The 22,020-nt window shown below is 42.5% G+C and overlaps 1 protein-coding gene across 1 annotated transcript in view; it reads right to left on the bottom strand.

Moving 5' to 3' along the window:
• The window catches only part of TPH2 (tryptophan hydroxylase 2), a 95,428-nt gene that overhangs the window by 32,739 nt on the left and 40,669 nt on the right, over nucleotides 1-22,020 (bottom strand). Inside the window, exon 8 of the mRNA XM_065935467.1 lies at nucleotides 10,752-10,878. Coding sequence (XP_065791539.1) covers nucleotides 10,752-10,878 — 127 coding nt within the window. The remainder of the gene's footprint in view (nucleotides 1-10,751; nucleotides 10,879-22,020) is intronic.

The following is a 22,020-nucleotide window of genomic DNA, read 5'->3' as shown; positions in this document are numbered from 1 at the left end:
TGAAACCAAGATTTCAAGAGGTATCTGCACTCCATGTTTACCACGGCATTATTTGAAATAGCCAAAATATGAAAACAATCTAACAGTCCATTTGTTGATTAATGGATAAAAATGTGATATGTATATATATATGGTGTATATATATATGTGTATATATATACACACACAGTAAGTCACTCAGTCGTGTCTGACTCTTTGTGGCCCCATGGACTATAGCCCACCAGGCTCCTCTGCCCATAGGGACTCTCCAGGCAAGAACACTGCAGTGGGCTGCCGTGCCCTCCTCCAGGGGACCTCTCCAGCCCGGGGATCTGCATCTCTTGCATTGGTAGGCAGGTTCTTTATCACTAGTGCCACTTGGGAAGTCACACACACACACACACACACACACACGCATGCACGCACGCACTGTAATACTACTCAGCCATGAGAAAGAAGGAAATCCTGCCATTTGCAACAACATCGATGGACCACGAAGTCATTACACTAAGTAAAATAACTCAGACAGAGAAAGACTAATATCTATGATATCACTTACATGCGGATTCTTAAAAAATGGACCTCACCAAAGCACATTAGAATGGTGGTTGCTTTCCTGGCGGCTCAGCTGGTAAAGAATCCACCTGCATGAGGGAGACCCAGGTTCGATCTCTGGGTTGGGAAGATCCCCTGGAGAAGGGAATTGCTACCCGCTCCAGTGTTCTGGCCTGGAGAATTCCATGGACAGTATAGTCCATGGGGCTGCAAAGAGTCGGACACGACTGAGCGACTTGCACTTTCACTTCACTTTATCAGAAGATGGGAATCGGGGAAAAGGGAGATATAGATCAAAGGATAGAAACCTCCAGCTGTAAGACAAGTAAGTTCTGGGGGTCTAATGTATAGAATAGGGATAATAGTTAATAATACTGTGTTATGTACTTGAAAGTTGCTAAGTGAGTAGATCTTAAACATTCTCACCACAAAAAAGAAATGGCAATTTTATAAGGAGATGCAGGTGTTAGCCATCACTATCATGGTAGCCATTTTGCAACAGATAAGTATTATCACCTATACAAGGTTGTAAGTCAGCTATATCTCAATATAGTTAGAAAAAAACAAAGCTGGCACTCCAACCCCATCGGGCTCACTTCAGGTTCAGACCCTTCCCAGCACATTTCCCCACACCATGCACTGCCCTGCAAAACATCCATCTAGTAACTTCATCAAGTTCTGAGACCCCCAACTGCTGACTTGCAGTGATCCTTGAGGATAAAGTCAAGTGGGCACAGAGCTTAACACACAAACAGGATGAACAGTTACTGAAGCAGCTCTAACTTTACGAGTTTCCAAATATCTAAAATAAGCTGTTGGGTTGCTTTTACTTTTCCTCATCTGCAGTTATATGACAGCTCTCTGAGGCCCCTAGGATACAGTTATAACATGATGAACAAAGATTTGAGTTGCAAAAATGGATGACCATTCCGGACTGCAAATAGATTTGTTTCTAAACATAGTGAGCAACGTAGAGCTCACTTTTTAATTCCCAGTAACAATGGTGTTCTCATCATAATATAAATAGATGACAAACACGTATAATAGCAACAATGAATATCATAAGTGAAACATATACAGATAGTGCAAAATAGCCTCAGTTCCAGTATCAACGACCTCAGGAGAGAGCACAGTCAGAAGAAAGAATGGCCTTGGGGCACTCAGGTAAGAAAAAGACCAAAGGCGGAGGTGGTAAAAAGACAACAACAAATGACAGAGTGAGGCTCTAAGGGGCTGATTAAAGAAATACAGAGTTCCTTGCAGGGCAAGACCACTTTTCCATATGCACAGAGTACATAAGAGTGAAAGTAATGAGTTGGAATAGATATTATTAATTTTTAATTAAGTTACTCTCAGAAATAGCACACTAACTCATCATCCACCCAAACATCTCAATTAAGAGCGTGTAAATGTGCATTCCTTTCAGCTTTTTGTCAGCTTTGTATCAAATGATCCAAATGCCTAAACTAGTTCAAAGACTCTACATGGAATAAATAAGCCTGGGGCTTATTTTGAGCTTTCTATAGAGATATTAAATGGTCATTTTTAATGTAATACATTTCAGAAAGAAGTAGAACTGGGCATAAGCTTTTTAAAAGCTGCAAGTTCCCCATGCCAAGCCAGGTGGCAAACTCATAAGAGACAGGGTAAAAGCTAATGTCCTCCACAGACAGGAAAATATTCATTAGCAATCCATCAACTAATGTTACCTTTACAATTATACTTCTAATGTGAATTACAGTCAATTGTTAGTTTAAAGCTGACTGTACATTTCATTACCACTCTCAGCAAGAGAAAGTCCTAGTTATACCTGGAAATTCAAACACACTTCATTAACAGTCATCAAAAGCCCCAAATAATGCAAACTTTTTACTTGGAACAAATAAATTATTTGTTTTTATAAAGTATAAACAGAACCCTATATTGTTAATTTTTTGACAGTCCTTCTTACAAAAAGAAATTAGCTGGTGATTTTTTTTTCATTCAGAGATTCTGCTCACAATGAATCTCATCCTTTCCAAAAAACATCTAGACCTGTAGCTCCGAAACTGTGCTCCTTGGAATATGAATAGCTTGGGATGCTAATACATCTTCCACGAAAACAGACTTCAGCAACCATCTAATTATTGGGTTGGCCAAAAAGTTTGTTCAGGTTTTTCTGTAATGTGGGGAAAACCCAAATGAATTTTTTGGTCAACCCAGTACTTTGTTAATTTTCAAGTTCACATTTTAACATTTCTAAAACAGAGCTTCTTACAAACAATATAAAATAATTTGCTAACTGAATTTTTTTTCCCCTTTTAAAGAAAGCTATTAATGATATGTCTTACCACCAATGTCATCTTAAGATGGAAGAAACTTCAGTTTATAAAAATAAAATTTTTATCACTTATAAGATTCACTCTGCACATTATCTTAGGAAAGGCCCTGAAAACTTGATAGTTTGAAAACAAAGTTGTTTATTTCACTTAACCTAATTTTCCCCAAATATATCTGTCTATGGATCCCTTCTGTCACAGAGCTCATAATAACATTTCACGCGACTAATACTCTGGGAACACATTGTGGAAAAGACTGGTTATTCCTTCCTTACCCTTGGCCAAGACTCTGCTCATCAGCTTCACCAAGGCTCAGCGGCAGAAGCGCTTCATCAGAAAGTGAGGGTAAACATGTTTTGGAGTTGACAGAACTGAATGGATGACCTAAAACTCTCTGTAAAGGGAAAATTCTAACTGGGCCAGAGGCCGATTTATTCTGCTTGGGAAACATCTGTGGTGTATTCCTACTGATTGCTTTCTCCAACAAATGATGCACAGCTTTGTCTGTTTAAAATGCCTTTATGATGTGAGAGATGAACAGACTGAACTGAAGCATCTGCACCATGGGGAGGGGTGCGCTGCGTGGAGAAGGCATCCCTTTACATTTCCTAACAGTTGGGAAAGAGAAATCAATAATCCTTCCGGGATGAGCTCCTAAATCTACCTGATCAGCAAGTTTCTGTCTGTGCGTTCCTGTAAAACTGAATGACATAAGTCATATGGCAAATGAGCAGGTGGCAGGAGAGTGTGAGAGAAGACACAGAAAATGGGACCAGCGACACGGCCCTCAGAAATACACGGCTCCATTTCCAGGCTCAGGAGAAGTCCTAAATACACTCAGGTCACACCGCACAGTATTTATCTGGCAATGCCCCGTGAGCCCAGTTCTTAGGAAAAGCATTGAATCTGGAACTAAGGCTAAAGGATTGCCATAGGCCTTCTGAAAAACACACCCGAGCCTCGTCTAGCGGGTACACCTGTGTGCCAGGTCACCTGCTTCTCTGGACCACCAGTGTCACAGTACCTGGGAGCTCATCAGAAGTGCCAGCTTTCAGGCCCCATTCCAGACCTACTTGCCCAGAGTCTGCCTTGTAACGAGATCTCTAGGTTATTTTATACACGTTACCATTTGAAAAGCACTGACATAGGGAATATACCCTTTGTCTGTCTTCCTATTTATATTGATGGAGGCCCAGATGCCATGAAGTCAGGTGTCAATTTTGTGAAGATTGATAAATTTCAAGTTATTTTTGTCCGCTAGACATGCAAATGATTTCTGCCTGGTAGAAAAGATAACTTCAAGCTTACTGTTCTTTGCTCCACAGAACATAGAACATTTTGTACCTTATTCCAGAATCCCTTCTTTCAGGGACTAGTCTCAGTCTCTGAAATTCTTCTCTGAGCGAAATTTACCATTTTGCTTTTACCTCATGAGTGAGTTAAATAAACTGTCAACACATGCTCAGCACATATGTATGACAGTCATGCTTGTGACTGTTTAAAGTTGTAATTCAAAACCAGTCACCTCTCAACAGCAGTAAGATATGTATTTCTAGTGAACACAGTAATAGCCGTCTTTTCTTGGGAAAAATAGCCAGTTGTCCAGTAAGTGGTAATTGAGTATGTCCAATATGAAATAAAGATGAATCCAGCATGGGCTGGTCCCTCTGCATGGTATAATATAATGTATAATCCAACTTTCAATACAAGGGCTGGCAACTGAGAGCCTATAGTTCTGTTTTAGCTTGCAAACAAAGATTTGTAGTCAAAGAATATTTTGTTTTATTTTTATTTTTGGATGTGAAGGCTTTTAGGTATAAGATGTATTCTCTAGCTCTCCACAGGTTCCAATACTCCTTATCATCCTATATCAGGCTATTTCAGACATCCTTGCTACTATCTGACTCCTGAAGGCATTTAAGTTTACAGCCCTTAAAGAAGACGCTAATCTATTAAAGCCATGTAAGCCAGCGCTACTGTGGGAAATGGCTGGCCTGAAAATAACAGCGCACGCTAAGCAGGCATTATTGGGAATATTTTTGCATATCTATCATGCACAGACCCTGGACAGCTATGATGAGTATGAAAAGAGTACCGCCGCCAAATCCAGTGACCTTATTCATTATCCACCATTCATTATCCAAATGCACATGTATAACAGTGCATTTCAAATACAGTTACTGAGCATCATCATCAATTTATTCAGATACAAAAGAGTTTCATTTAAACGGTTCTCAGGGAGTTGCAACCATTGCCCACATAAAACAGCAGAGATAGCTTCACTCTCAAAAATGAGCATTATTAAAATGTCAAAATAAATATCATGCCAAAATATAGCAAAAAGAGGCAGTAGCTATAGGCAATAACCTGGCCCCTCTGACATCACACCCAGAAGTTCAGAAGCAGCTTTGAACAAAGCAAGAGTTTGGTGGCGTCCACCAGGCTTAGCAGAGGTTGCTTTCTTCCTTAGATGGATTTGTTGACAGCACATCGCAGAAAGTTATTAAGTGTCTACTTTTACCAGGCGTGACTCTCTTTTTCCTAAGTGCTTAAATTCACTAAACAAGGAAAGAGAGGCAGTATATAAACAGAGTCATTAATAATATAAATCTTACCTAGACTAAAAGAATAATATGGGCTGTCTCATTTTTCTGCATAAATAGTGATTTCTGTGCTTTTCCATTTGTCCTCTCTATGGATTTTTCTCCTTTGGTACATCTCATCTCTCATTTTGTTCTAATACTTTTTCAGGAGACTTAATGGAAACTACTTGGAGGAAATCAGCTAATAATACCTCCATTTCTCATCTGGACAGCTGAGAGGCCTCACTAACCACCACTCTGCCCCCACCATTGGTCTTTTTACCCCTCTCATTGAGGCCTTACCTCTTAATCTCTTAGTCCTTGCAACAGAGTCATTAAATTGAGCTTCTAGCTTCAGCATATGGCTTGACAATCCTTAATATGTGTGCCATCCAATAGGTTATTTATTCCCAGGTTTACTATGAACTTACCCAGCTGGAATCTGTTTTCTTTCAAGCCAAATTCCAGCAGTGTTCTATTCACTTTGTTTTTAACTGAGGGATAAGATGTGGTTTTGGAAGTCAATGGCAGTACAGTATTATTTCAGCACAAAACCTCCCTAACCTCCTCACACTGGAAGTCTGTCTTCCTCTATATTCTCCCTATCATGTGGGTAAAACTTTCCAAATTTTTCCTTGGTCCACAAAATACTTTTCAAAGTAAGTAGGCAGTCGATAAAATTGAGAAAAATGGAACTACAAGGTTTGTTAGAGACAGAAAATCAAAGAGAGTTGCTCATGCAAGATCTGCTCAAGCAAGGTCAGGAAAAGAGGAGGCGATCAGGCTCCAACTCTCCACTGTGTTTAAAGAAGCTCGTAATCTTTAAGTTGAAGTCTCTTGAAAGTTGATGGTCTCTTTGGTTTTATAACAGTCAAAGCCACTATGAGGTTCCAGACTTCTCTCTCTTGAGAGGCTCTTGATCCTCCCTCACCTGACTCTGTGGCCCAGTCTCCAACAACGAGCGCAGAACAAGGACACACTTAAAAGACTTAAATTTACTTCTCCTATGTATCTGCTTATGTGTATGAGTGAAAGCTAACACTGACTGGTTTACTGTATTTTTGGGTACTGGATCATGAGTTCTTTGAGGTAAGTACTACTCTTTGCCTTTCCCCTATTCCCACCCATGGAACCTGGGATTCTTTACCACTTAAAGAATCTGTTGACTTGAATCGGCTTCTGCAGGAAAAAAGTGGTATTTTCTAGACAAAGAACAATTGAAAAAGAGGAAGAAAGATAGCAAGAGAAACATGATTAGTGATCTCTAATAGGTGGAATTATTTCTGGCCACTGGAACTAAAGCAATCCATGGCCAAGGGTATTGGAACCATGCAAAGGAATGTAAGTTCCAAAGGAAAACTTACTCTACAAATTCACTGGCCCTAGTAAAAAAAGGTTTCAAGCTTCAATTATTAGTTTTATCTTGCAAGCATAAAAACAGAAACAAAGAAGAATGCCCCCTCAAAGATATCCAGAACCGATGAATATGCTATCTATGCAGACATGGAGTATGAATGAGGAAATTCATGAATTACCCAGGTAGGCCCCACATTACCCCACAAAGCAATAGTCGATGAGAGACAGAGAGAGAAGGGACAATGGCAGGAAGGTCAGAGAGATGCAACACCGCCGTGTTGATGGTGGATGAAGGGGGCCACGAGCCAAGGAATGCAGGCAGCCTTTAACAGCGGGAAAAAGGCCAGGAAACAGATCACCCTCCAGAGCCTCCAGAGAGTGACACAGCCCTGCTGACACCTTCCTCTTAGCCCAGTGAAAAGTGAGTCAGACTGCTAACTCTATGAAACTGCAAGATAACACATTTATACTGTTTTAGATGAGGAGTAATTTGTTCATTGTAATGGCAGAAAAGGTGATCCTTGGTTTCAGCATGGTCCTCTAAACTGATGAGCAGGCCTTCCCTGCCGAGCCTCCAAACCAGAGAGATTTCTTCTAAATGAAACCATCCCTCAACTCTTTCCTTCCCCCTCCCACCTTTCAAGACTCAACACAAAGTTTCTCTCCTCTGACAAGTCTTAGTTTTATCTATATAGTCTATGACTTTCTGAAAGGTGAGGATCCTGTCATATTCTTTGTAAATGTTAGTTTGAAAGATGGGAATTACTTAATTGTCATTCAATGGAAGAGAAAATAAAACTGTTTTATTGTCACTGCTTTTAAGAAAGAAATTAGATCACTCACTAGGATCCACCTACATTTACATCCATGAAGTCCTACCTCACTCCTTCTCCTCCTCTCTTTGGACACAGATACACACACACACACAACCTGGCAGGGTTGACTCCTCGTTTGCAGCTGTTCGGAATAAGACAAGCAAGCAAACCACCCATCTTTGATCAAGAAGTATAAGCTACAGGGGTCAAAGACTGAAACCAGAAAATTCCAAGGAATTTGCAAGGCACAACAAAGTTCTGAAATGTAGCATTTAAAGCCAGAGCTAAGGTTTGAGAATCAAGTAACAGGACTTAGGGTGCGGTGGTCTCAAAGCACATCTACAGGGCTTCTCTGGTGGCTCAGTGGCAAAGAATCACCGGCCAATACTGGAGACATGGATTCAATCCCTGATCTCGGAAGACTCCACATGTTGCAGAGCAACTAACCCCACGTGTCACAACTACTGAGCTTGTGGTCTAGAGCCCATGTGTCACAACTACTGTTCCCACGTGACTTACAACCCAGGCTCCATAACAAGAAAAGCCACCACAATCAGCAACCCACATACCGCAACTAGCGGGCAGCCCCTGCTCGCTGGCACTAGAGGAGGCCCTCGCAACAGCAAAGACCCAGCACCACTATAAACAAACAAACAAAATAAAATACACCCACGAACGCTCTGATGCTCCTTCCTCCAAACAACAGAGATGAATTATCCTCCCCTTGAGTGTGCACTGGAGTGAGTCCCTTCTAAAGAGCAGAATGTGGCTACGTGATCCGCACCTGATCAAGTCACCAAAGGCATCACAGCTCCCTTGCTCAACACCCACCTCTGCGCCGACTTGTGGACACAGCGGGGAAGGAGAGGGTGGGCGGACGGAGGAAGCAGCTCTGAGATACACAGCACCATGCGTGCACACGTCGTCGCGTTTATACACCGTCTCGTGTGAAGTGGAGGGCTAGTGCAGAGCTGCTGGGTCACATGGGGACTCCGTGCTGACCCAGGGGGTGGGGTGAGGGGAGGCGGCGTGTGTATAATTATGACCGATTTGTACTGTTGAGCTGCAGAAAGCAACACACCATGGTAAAGCGCTTCTCCTCCAACTAAAAACTAAATTTAAAAATTAGCTATCTCTATCTCTTCCCTTTCTCTCTTTCTTCCCCCCCCCCCCTTCTTCTCTCCCTCTCTCTCTTTCGAAGGAAGTCAGTTGCCAGTATCCACATGGCTGAGCCATCTTGGGAGAACTTTCCCAAATCTGAAGACCTCTATAGGTCTAGCCCACATCCTAACAGCAACAACAAAAAGCCCCTGAGCCAAAACCATTCAGCTAAGTTGCTCCCAAATCTCCAAACACAGAAACTATGAGATAACAAATGCTCATTCTTTTAAGCCAACAAGTTTTGGGATTACTTGTTACGCAGTAATAGATAACCAAAATACATGAGATACAATTCCTACAGCAGAGGTTACAAATTGGAAGAACAGATCCTAATTCAGTCTACAAATATATTTTCCTGAGTTCATAATGGTAGATTTTTTTCATGAGCTAAAATTTTTAAATCATTAAATTTCACTTAGAAATCAAGATTTCCAATCTGTCTCAGATTTAGAAGATCCAGCAACACAAAGGCCTACATTCCCATCTGGCAGCTTCTGCTGTAAAAGACACACACTCTCCTGAGCTCACGGCAGCCCCCACCAACCTCTGCTCATCGCCACACGGACCCCAGCAGCATGGCTATTCCACTGTTCTCTTAGAGTAGAATAATATTTCTCAGTTTCTATATCTCTGTCAAATTTAGGAATCAAAAGATATACTGAAAGGGCTTTGCATCTTAAGAAATCTAGAAGACCGTTTATTTCCTTGTGGGAGTGAAGAATATTCCTGCGTGCCGAATATGTCACCAATGTATGTCTGTCAAACACACAATTTAGGATCCTACCCATTGTTGTCAATAGACTGTCCCCTGTAAGTAAGTGAGTTTGTTCAACCTGCTCTTTGTTACTCTGGCTTCTTCATATGGGGCTAGGATAAAGCATATGAGTTTGCTGGATCTGGCTCTTCAGCAGCTTAAAAGTAGCTGCCAACATTACACCTTTCCTCTCATATGACTTGTTTTGCAAAGAACCTTGCTGAGATCATAGTATCTATTCAATCCTTCTCTGGTTTTGTACTTAGAGTAGTTGTTTAGCATGAGCTGCTTAATGCTGGCTCAAATTGAGTCTGAAAAACCCATACTGACTAGTCAGAAATAATCCCAAGTACAACTCCTGCATGCATGTTAAGTCACTTCAGTCATGTCCAACTCTTTGTGATCCCATGGACTGTAGCCCACCAGGCTCCTCTGTTCATAGGATTCTCCAGGCAAGGATACTGGAGTGGATTGCCATGCCCTCCTCCAGGGGATCTTCCTGACCCAGGGGCCAAACCCATGTCTCACGTCTCCTGAGTTCAACTCCTACTTTACCGTAAATGCATACTTTTCACTATTACAAACAATTCTAGAAAATAAGATTGAACTAAAACAAGGGGCTTCCCAGGTGGCACTGGTGGTAAAGAACCTCCCTGTCAATGCAGGAGACGTAAGAGATGAGGGTTCAATCCCTGGGTTGGGAAGATCCCCTGGAGGAGGACATGGCAACCCACTCCAGTATCTTTGCCTGGGAAATCCCATGGACAGAGGAGCCTGGCAGGCTACAGTGCTGGGGGTCACAGAGAGTTGGACATGACTGAGCGACTCAGCAGCAGCACCAGAGTCAGCAAACAGGCCAATCCGGCCCACTGTCAGCTTTATACATAAAGTTTTATTGAAATCCACCCATGCATTCATTTCCATACTATCTGTGACTGCTTTCACACCACGCTAGCTGAGCTAAGCAGTTATGAAAGAGACCTCAGGACCTGCAAGCCTAAAATGCTTACTATCTAAGAGCTAGCCCCCGAATGAGAAGGATAAGATACAAAAATTCTGGCCGTTAATAAACCAAGTACCCGTTGTGCTACAAAGGAACACACATGGGGGAAAATAAAGCTGCCACGCCCTCTCCAGAATGCTTGCCTTACTATTCATAGTGCCTCTAAAGCTTTCCTCATCTTACAAAAGGACATAAACAGAGTGGGTTTCAGGCTGAAGAGGAACTCACTGTGGCTAGTTTCTGAACATCTTCATCCGAAGCTCCCAGAGATGCCAGGCCTATTTCTTGTGAAAACTGAGCAAACTTAGGATCCGCAAGCAGAGGGACATGTCCCAGGAGTTCATGACATGTGTCTCTGACAAGAAAAACATCACAGAGAAATGTTAGATGAGTTAAATTATCACTGGTAGAAAAAGGCCTAAATTCTAAATAAAACTTTGTTACTATAATTAATTACTGTCACTAAGTTTTACCAATCCTAAGAATTTTTTATCACATTTTAACAACTGAAATCCATATGCATCCTACAACAAATAGCGTCTTATAGGATATACAGTACTTTAATATTTTGCTATTAATGTTAAAGTATCTACTATTTTCAAGTAGTAGATATTTGGCAGCAGTAGATACTTGGCATTTTATCACATGCCAAGCATGTGCTAAGTGTTTTGTTACATACATCATCTCTTTTAATATTCAGAAAAAACTTGAATTAAAGTAACTTACAGTGCAACGTTCTATAGATCATGGGTGGGCAAACTGCAGCTGTTGGCCACATTGAGTCTGTGGCCTATTTCTGTAAATAAAGTTTTATTGGAACACAGCCATGCCTATTCACTGATGTATTGTGTATGACTCCTTTTCACTAAGACAGCATAGTTGAGTAGTTGTCACCGAGATCATATGGCCCACAAAGCCTAAAGTATTTACTAGCTGGCCCTTTACTGAAAAAGGTTGACTCTTGCTACAAACAGTGATAAAGCCAAAATCTGAATCCAGCTTATCATGATTTCTAAACTCTTGCTCTCAACTCTGAAGTCACACTGCATCCCATGTTACACTTTTCTGGCACTGGCAAAGAGCAGAGGACCATACTGTCATCAAGGGGCTTTTCCCATAGACAAATTTTATGTCTGTAACACAAGCAACTTCCTAGAGCCTTCACAGTGGAAGACCCCCAGTCCTCTGCCTTGTCCAGCCTCAACTGGGTCACAACAGAAATTTAGATCCTCTCTCATTTGCCTGGGCTTCCACTTGGAGCCAGATGACCAGGCAAAGGCGGGTATGTGCCGCGATGAGACAAAGCAGATGCCTTCCTGAGTCGTTGCTATAAACCACAGACTGTTTCCTGACACCAAACAACACCGCAATGCTTCCCCCGGTGATTCTCTGGAAATGAGTCAAAAAGCAGACCATATTTCATTTTCTCGACAAAACTAATGAGCCAGGTAGTAATTGAAAGATGCTTCCTGATATGGCCTGGCCTTCTCTTAAGTGTTATTACTTCAAATAGATGCTACAACATAAATGCCAGGTACTGCCACCATTAATACAGGCATAAAGTAAGCCGGAGGGTTATGAGGTTGAGGCAAGGGGAGATGACGGATACCAGCGTAAAATGGACGGCATGCCTCAGTCAGAAAACCTCATTCCCACAACTCAAAATACACGTCCAGCCCTGGCCAGCCACTTCCCAGTACATCAGGTTGAGAGGACAGCCAAACAAGAATGCATGGACATGATACTGAAAGAAAATCCAAATTCATTCCCCATCAACTGTGTGCCGAGAGTCTCCTTTTTTGCACAGAAGTTAAATTTGTGGAAAAGTCTATGTGGAGGTTACTCTCTAATCACACTGCTTAAGGCAGACAATCAGACTCACTGGATTTTAGTGCATCAGAGGACTTTAAATGTTATCAGAAGCCCTCATTTTACCTGTAAAGAAGTTAGAGACAGGAGGAGGAAAGAAAGAAAGCTAACATAGAGTAGGCTCCTGTTATGCGCTGAGTATGATGCTAAATGCTTTCATATCCCATTAGTAATTTAATCTTCACTTCCAAAGAAGTCTTATTAATGGAAGAAGAAGTCTTTCTAATGTGAGGCTGGGATAAGTCATAGTTACTGTGGTGATGGATTTTTGGTGCAAAACTGGATTCACTTTTGAGCTTGTTAAATGCTTGATGGGGACAGTCTAATATTAATACCTGCCGAGGTACCAATGGAGTCCAAACACGTATAGGTAGAAGGGAAAGTGAAAAGTAGCAGCTAAAAAAAGATGAAGAAAAATGTGAGAGATCCCAAGCCTTTAAGGAGTCGATTCTCTGTGGTAGAAAAGGAGCTATCACCTGGGTTTCGAGTTAAGGTGTCATTACCAGAAACCTATGACTCAGAGTCAGCTTAAGAGTCTTTAATAACATTACAGTGATAATGATAATCCAGCCATATATAGAAGAGGAGAAAAGAAATTAAATTTGAAAGAAAAAATCATGCAACACAGCAGAATGAGTCATATTGTTTCATTAGGAAGGAAAGCCTGAAGCCGGAAGTCTGACGGATCTACTGATGAAGCATCTGGATGCCTCCGCTCTGTTCTGAGCAGAAATGGTTGCTGTGTTTCGCTGGCCTGTGCTATCCTCACTGCTCAGCCCGCATAGACACCCCAACAGAAACTGAGGTGCAGTTCACATGGTAACCCCACTTCTCCCCGAGCCAAGGCTCTAAGCGCCGAAATTTCAAGACCACAAATAGAGCTGTTATCTTTTACGACTTTGGTGGAATACTCTCAGAGATAAACACCGGACTGGTCTCATTCCAGGCTCTTTGGCTAAGGCACATTGTGTAGAGAAAGGAAACTGAAGTGCCTGGAAACTCTGCAACCAGCAGAGAGAGATGCTTCATGTCGCTAGTTAAAAAGTTGGTATTTTCTTTAGCTTCTCTGAGACCAAAAGACTTGGAAGCTGCATTGACTTCCGACTCAGAGGCTGAAAGAGGTTCCAGACTATTGGGAATCTGAGGGAGAAGGCTGAGCCTTCTCTTCAAACTTTGTATCAGTTAAGTTCTGTAGGGCTGATATCATGCTATTTCACACTACTTTACAAAGTGCAATCCCTTTTATGTCCAGCAGCTGAAGCAGTTCATGGTCCCAACACTGTGTCATCCAACACTGTGTCATCCACAGCGGGATCCCTGAATATCTAATTATGAACGGGTTTCCGATGTGAGTTCATAACTATTGCCTGATCGCACCGCATCTCTCTTAAAACATTCAATTATCTGGCTATAATTGCACCTGTCAGCACACGCTGCCTTCAATCTCCACATCGGCAAACTCCTCTCTTTTCAACTCGCATCCCTTTGATGCATTTCGCCTGAATAATGCTTCTCAGAGCCCTTTTCACAAAAGCACTCTGTTCGCTGGAAATATGGGAACTTTCAAAAGTGTTAACACTGTAAAACATCATGTCTCCTTTTGAAAAAGAGAAGAAGAAGAAGAAAAGCTAGAGCTGATATCAGACACTAAACTTTTTGCTGCTCTAAATTGGAATCTTCTCTGATAAGCCCTGTTTGGAGTCTAAAGCTTACAAAGGGACCTGGGTGAAACGTCCCCAGGGAATTCTTAAATCATTCTAAGAAAGTTGTGATCACTGCTGCTGGGAAAAGAAGGGTCCTAGTTGTTAAGTTCAAATTCAGAACAAATCTAGCATTCTTCTCCACTTATCAGGCAGTTTTTCAAAGCTGACTCCTCCTGCCTGGTATTGAACAACTTTTTATTTTTGCTGTAAATTAAAGCTTTTAAGAAGTGAGTGAGCATGCCGCATTTGCTTCCCATCCCCAATCTGCACATCTGTCTTTGAAACCCTATTTTGATAGGTTTTGTTTGTTCTAAATAACACAGAAGCCAACACTTCAGCTAAATCCTGAAGAGAAGGAAAGGAAGATGGGGGTGGGGGAGGGTCGCATTGATGAAAAGAGCAGGAGGATGAGCTGGGAGCCGAAATAGTGGTGGGTTTTTTTTTTTTTTGGTTTTTTTTTTCCCAGCTTTCACACAACATTTGGTGGGTAAGTGCAAGTAATCCGGGATAACACACTGAGACACATTGAGGGGGGGGAGGGGTGACTTTGTTTTCACTTCACTAAAGAGATAATAACAGGAATTAATTTGGTATTGAGGCAATTTTTCTCCGTTCTCATTTTAGAGCCACATACAGAGTTTCTGTAGTTTTAAAATAGCAGACTGTGAAATCTGGCCCAGATAAGCTTTTAGGCAGCTCTTATGATCACTCCCTCTTATGTCCCTGTCAGAGCACAGATATACTCGTATGGGGCCCTCTTTTCATGAAGCTGAGCATCTGGATATTGCCCTTGCGAAAATCTTCTTTCCTTTTCTCCCCCTAGGAATCGTAAGGAAATCCACCAATGTTACTCTTCCTCACGACAATTCTTCTGAGATGGTCAAAAGATAGTACGCTTAATTTTTTTTTATTTAGTTCAAGAAGCATTTCTTGTACAGCTATTAAATATTAAGTACTATGTTAGGAACTGAGGCTTAAAAGTAAATAAGACAAAATCCTAGGACAACTCTTAGCAAAAGTCATCTGTTGGTTCCATAAATAGCAAATACTAACTTTCCTGATCCAGTAAAAAAAAATATCGTTTCCAGTTCCTCAAGTACCACAGAAGAGCTTCAGGGGAAATCTGTACTTAATGTCTCCTGTTCCCCATCATCTTAAATATTTCTTATTTCCTGAATAAATAGAGATTTCTAACTCTTCTTCTGTCTGCTCCCTCTCCCCAAATTTTCACTAGATATTAGGGAAGCAATGTAACATAATGGTTATCAGTTTATAATCTGGAGTCAGAACAAGCCCATGTTGCATGTTCCTATATTGATAAAGTGACTTAGAGCGGCGTGGTACAATAGGGTTTCCTGCAATGAAATATTCTGTATCTGCATCATCCAATACGGCAGCCACTTGTTACGGGTGACTACTGAACATCTTAAACATGACCAGCACTACTGAGGAACTAAACTCATGGTTCTATTTCATTTTAATTAATAAACTTAGATAGGCACATCTCTACCACATTGGACAGCACAGATGTATTGTTTTTTCATCTATAACCTGGAGATTATAAGGGTCCTTATTTCATGGAGTTCTTAGGTTTTGTCCTTTTTGAATCTGCTTTATCACTTCAACAAGCAGCAGTAAGTTCCTCCAGGACAGAGGTCATGCCATGTTCATTTCTGGGTTCCTGGTGCGTGGGAAAGCCTGGCACATGTTAGGTGTTCAGCAACTGCTTTCTGACTTAACAGAATAAAGCAAAGACAGTGGGGCCCTACTGCACCACAGAGAGGCAAATCCACAGGAACCCCAGGCATAGTTTTCCTAATCTCCAGTGTATCATAAGGGTTCTGGACTTGATCTTGGCCTTGTTATTTTCTAGTCAACTGTCCTGATGCTGAAGCTCTAATACTTAGGCCACCTGATGCGAACAACTGACTCATCGGAAAAGACCCTGATGCTGGGAAAGACTGAGGGCAGGAGGAAAAGGGGATGACAGAGGATGAGATGGTTGGATGGCATCACTGACTTGATGGACATGAGTTTGCACAAACTCTGGGAGATAGAAAAGGATAGGGAAGCCTAGCGTGCTGCAGTCCGTGGGGTCACAAAGAGTTGGACACGACTTAGGAACCAAACAGCAAGTTATGCGTACATAGGGGAATGATCTGACTTCACTGATCTCTGGAATTACCATCTGTAGAATGGTGACAATCCTGCCTACCTCACATCCACAAGCAGAATAATGTGAGCTGACAGGGGAAATGTCAGATCTCTTTTTCCTTCTCTCTTGTGGGGCCTTCTCTACCTGTTTCTCTACACGGTAGTGAAGAGGTACAACCAGTGATTACCTCTTCCTTGCCTAAAATTTACTCACCTTGAATTTCTTCTCAATTTGCAATCTTAAAAAGAAAATATTCCTTAAAAAAATTTTCCCAAATCATCTCCATCTTCCACGCCTGAAGGTACATGAATGAGCTTCTCCCTATGACCCGGCACCGAGGAAGTATGAATTGTGAGTCTGCTGTGGGTACATATGGGTGCTAATTTTGGATGACACACACCACACAAGGGTGGCAAGCCTTGGTGGGGGTGGAGTGATGGGGAAAAAAGAAATCCTGCTTTGAAGCTGCTAAAATATATACATTCCTACAACTGAAAGCTTTACCCCAAAAAGTCACTACCATTAATAGCCTAAGAGAACAACAGGGTTCTAGCGGGCATTCAAGCACAAATATGGTTTTAAAATGCACAGGTTTTAAATAATGTATAGGGTTGTGTGGGGTGGTGGCAGAGTTCTCAGAATGTCTATTGTTAGAATGCTCAGAGCTTTTGAGACAAAAAAGGCTTGCATAAAAATTCCTAGGGCTTATTTTTGCTTTGAGGTACCTCACGAAACTAGACAAAATACAATGACTGAAAACTTGGGAGGCTGGGTCTAGGAACATGTCCTTGTAACTAAGAGTGACTGGAATGTTTCAAAACACATCAGTCTCCACATGAATTTCAGAGGTGCCAAGGGAAGAGTGGACCTATTTGGTATTTTCTATAAAGCATTTTTCTCTGCGAAGATCAAAGTCTTACTTCATCAGCCCTCACACAGGGAGGCTAAGTGGTTTGCCAACAGTCACACAGAGCTGCCAGCGGGGCCTGGACTGTGGGCACGTGGTCCGGAGGGCCTTCTGCCTCAGGATGCACACAGCATCCTCCCATCTGCACCGCTGCTCTGGAGAGAGGCACTTCCCCTCCTTTTTCCTAGCGAAATAAAAGATGCCTCCTCCAGATGAAGGGGTGGGCTAACTGGCCCTGTGAAGATCAAAGGAGAGAGTGGGCTTCTGACAAAGCTTGGTAGTTGGATCATCACTGGACGGAATAGCATGGTCAAGACCACCCAGTAGACACATCCAGTACTTAGGGTCCTGGCAAAGCAGAGCTGCCAGATTAAAGAAAGAAAGTGTCACTCTCAACTATCTTATATAAAATCTGTAATTGGAAAATCGAGAAAGAAACTACTCAACTTTGGTACACATACAAGTTTTGAGTTTTCTTCTGGGCTTGTGTGCTAAGTCGCCTCAGTCGCGTCCAACTCTTTGTGACCCCATGGACTGTGGTCCACCAGCTCCTCTGTCCATGGGATTCTCCAGGCAAGAACACTGGAGTGGGCGCCATGCCCTCCTCCAGGCGATCTTCCCGAACCAGGGATCGAAGCCACGTCTCTTACGTCTCCTGAATAACAACCCCTATTGGCAGGTGGGTTCTTTACTACGAGTGCCCCCTCGTGGGGTGAGCTTAATACATGAGAGCGGTCAATCGCACAGATGCCGGCACCACTCCCTGACTCCCCCCATTACCGGCTGTGTGACCTTGAACAAGGTACTTAACCCTTCTGTGCCTCAACTGCCTCATCCATACATGCAAAATAATAACAGTAACTCAGAACTTAGAAGATTGTTGTGAGTACTGAGTTCATCCACTTACAATGCTTAAAATAGTGCCTGACATATAATAGTTGATATAGACATGTTTACTGTTAGTAATAATATACACACACATATATATGTATATATATACATATATTTAATTGCTTCTGCTGCTATTGTTTTTGAACTAATCTATGTTGGAGAATGGAAGGGGTGAAAACACTCCCAGGTTTTAGGGCCTCTAACATTCTACCTGACCCCAGTGTGTGTTAGTTGCTCAGTCATGTCCAACTCTTTGCGACCCCATGAACTATAGTCCACCAGGCTCCTCTGTCCATAGAGTTCTCCAGGCAAGAATACTGGAGTGGGTCGCCATGCCATCCTCCAGGGGATCTTCCTGACCCAGGGATCGAACCCAGGTCTCCCACCTTGCAGGCAGATTCGTTACCATCTGAGCCACCAGGGAAGCCCTGGGTATAGCCCAAACCAAATTTCTTCTGAGGAAGGAGATGGCTGCTAAGCTCGGAGTGTGAGCTCCTGTTAAAACTCAGGAAAGGAAGGCCAGATGGGATCAGCTTTTTGAGAACAAGCCATTCTCTGAGAATCACTGGTACAATACTGCTCTGCTATCCTGAATAGCAAAAACGATGACAGAACTGGGGAGGGAGCCAGTTGGCTGGGCAGGAAGCTTGGCATCACACTTGGCAGAGATGAGGCTGATCTGTGGGGGAGGGAACTTTAAGCTAAACAAGAGCTCACAGGGATGAAGGTTCAACCCTATAAAGCTCTGGCTCATCTTCCCAGCTCACCAGGAAGACCATGCCCAGACCTGACTTCAGCAGGCCCTGATATTAAAAACACCCAGGACAGTCAGGGCTTAGATCAGACAAATTCACAGACCCAGGATGTCTCAGACAGCAAGGAGGGAAAGTTGGGAAAGGAAAGGTCCGGTGAAAGGAATCTGTTTGATCCAGAGAGCGGTAGTCAAGCTTCTTATCAATGTGAAAGCTTCCGTCTTCAGCTGCTGGTACTGTTAGTTAACAATGAGGATTAATGTCAGAGTCACAAGAACCGGAGATGAATGACATCTGCCCATGTTACAACAGGGTTCTGTTGTAACACACAAGGACTAAGCATTAAGTTCACTGACTCGGCTTAGATGAAAACCAGCGTTAGAAATCATTCACTTATATTTTTCTTATAACACAGAAACACAGCAGCAATTACAAGAAAAATCACCTGACTGTAAAACCTTTTTTAAACTTTAAAACGGTTATATTTTACAATAACATTAATTGCCCCTGAAATGTTCAACTATAACAAGAAATACTTTTCTGAATGCAAATGCATTTAGCAATATTATGACAATAAACGTTGCAGTGTGAGTCCGTGGTGTCATGAATTATTTCCTAGCAGGGAAAGTTTGCTCTCTGATTTGAAAAGGGACACACGGGGGAAGAGCAGGACAGACTCACACCATCATGAGCTGAATCATCAGTCATCAGCGCAGCCCTGAATGGGGACTCCCTGACTGAACAAGCTTACACTATGCCGTGCCAAGGATATTTTTGTTACTAGCATATTCAGCACAACATCTGAAAATAAAATAGAAGAAATCTTTTTTAATGTCTTCATTAAAACATAGTTTAAAGGGATTTCTGGTGCAAAAACGGCACTATCACTTTGGCAAGAGCTCCACTGGAAAGACAGATACTGTACTGGTTTGACCTCGAAGAACTGACACTGAAGAACGGATGTTATATTGAAAATGCCAGTCTTCTCCCTGAGCAGAGGAGGAGGGGTCAGAGTGCTGTGCTATGGATCTGTGTTTCAACATTGCTCTGGGCAATATTTTAGGTTTCTAAGCTACAGAAACAGTTAGAACTGGACATGGAACAACAGACTGGTTCCAAATAGGAAAAGGAGTATGTCAAGGCTGTATATTGTCACCCTGCTTATTTAACTTATATGCAGAGCACATCATGAGAAATGCTGGGCTGGAAGAAGCACAAGCTGGAATCAAGATTGCAGGGAGAAATATCAATAACCTCAGATATGCAGATGACACCACCCTTATGGCAGAAAGTGAAGAGGAACTAAAAAGCCTCTTGATGAAAGTGAAAGAGGAGAGTGAAAAAATTGGCTGAAAGCTCAACATTCAGAAAACTAAGATCATGGCATCCGGTCCCATCACTTCATGGCAAATAGATGGGGAAACAGTGGCTGACTTTATTTTTCTGGACTCCAAAATCACTGCAGATGGTGATTGCAGCCATGAAATTAAAAGACACTTACTCCTTGGAAGGGAAGTTATGACCAACCTAGACAGCATATTAAAAAGCAGAGACATTACTTTGCCAACAAAGGTCCATCTAGTCTAGGCTATGGTTTTTCCAGTAGTCATGTATGGATGTGAGAGTTGGACTATAAAGAAAGCTGAGCACTGACGAATTGCTGCTTTTGAACTGTTGTGTTGGAAAAGACTCTTGAGAGTCCCTTGGACTGCAAGGAGATCCAACCAGTCCATCCTAAAGGAGATCAGTCCTGGGTGTTCATTGGAAGGACTGATGCTGAAGCTGAAACTCCAATACTTTGGCCACCTCATGTGAAGAGCTGACTCACTGGAAAAGACCCTGATGCTGGGAGGGTTTGGGGGCAGGAGGAGAAGGGGGCGACAGAGGATGAGATGGCTGGATGGCATCACTGAGTCGATGTACATGGATTTGAGTAAACTCCAGGAGTGATGGACAGGGAGGCCTGGCATGCTGCGGTTCATGGGGTCACAAAGTCAGACACGACTGAGTGACTGAACTGAACTGAAGGTTACAGAACCTTGAACTATCTGGCCACCTCTGGTCTCCATCCAGAAATATAGATGGGTGGGTTTGGCCTATACTGGATAAAACAAGACTAGATTATAATACTTTAGAAAATAGGACCTTCTTGGGACTTCCCTGGTGGTCCAGTGGTTAAGGACCCACCGTGCAATGCGGGGACACAGGCTTGACCCCTCGTTGGAGATCTAAGATTCCACCTGCCAGGGGGCAACTACACCCTTGCAGGGCAACTACAGAGCCCACGAGCCTCAAGAAAGATCTCACATGATGCAAAGATCGCACATCACAAAGCCAAATAAATATTTTGTAAAACAGAAAAAAAAAAAAAAAAAAAAGGCCCTTCATGCTTTACTCGCCTTCATTTCCTAGACCTCAGTCAGTCCACGCAGCTTCTGAAGAAAAGCATGAGATTTGGCCCCAGGAGAATATGGTTTTATTAAACCATATTTCTCATTAAAGAGCTCTACATTTCTGAGATACCACTGGCCATCAGGACTACAGATAAAAATAAAAATCATATAGACAAGTATACATGCACAGGCAAATTCAGTGAGCAAGAATTCAAAATCACTTTGCATAAAACACAGCCAAGAAGTCTGTTGCAACTGTGAAGAATAGAAACCACAGACCCCCTAACAGGAAGTGTCTGGGGAAGAAAAACCAAATGCACTAAAGCAGAACTAGGAAGAAGGGGGATACATACAACAGCTGAAAATCCAGAACGCCTCTGAAAGCTGACATCAGAGACAAGACCAGAGCAAGATCCCTCCCTCCAACTCACTTCTCCCTGCAGTGTGCCCTAGACTTTCCTACACTGCATCTCCACCGCCCCTCCCCAGCAAGAATCGTCCAGAGACAAATCCAGAGATGCTCACTGTTCTACCCACTCACTGCAAACGTCGACAGCACTGCCCAAGACTTTCCTGCACTGACTCTCCAGTGTCCCTCTGCAGCAAGAATCTTCTAGAAACAAATCCAGAGATGTTTCTAATGCTCTATCCACTCAGAGGACAGTCCTGCAGGGACCTATATCAACGCTTGCAGATACAGTCTCAGCGTATCTCTTCTTTATGCCACGTTTAAGACGTTCATATAGAAGTCGGAACACTTCACAGACTGACACTGTTTTTTAAAGGAGGGCAATGAGCTTTCCCGCCTTTAAGGTGAAACTAAATTC

Source organism: Muntiacus reevesi, chromosome 4 (assembly GCF_963930625.1).
Source record: "Muntiacus reevesi chromosome 4, mMunRee1.1, whole genome shotgun sequence".
Classification (NCBI taxonomy): domain Eukaryota; kingdom Metazoa; phylum Chordata; class Mammalia; order Artiodactyla; family Cervidae; genus Muntiacus; species Muntiacus reevesi.
This window is presented reverse-complemented; position numbering and strand designations above follow the sequence as displayed.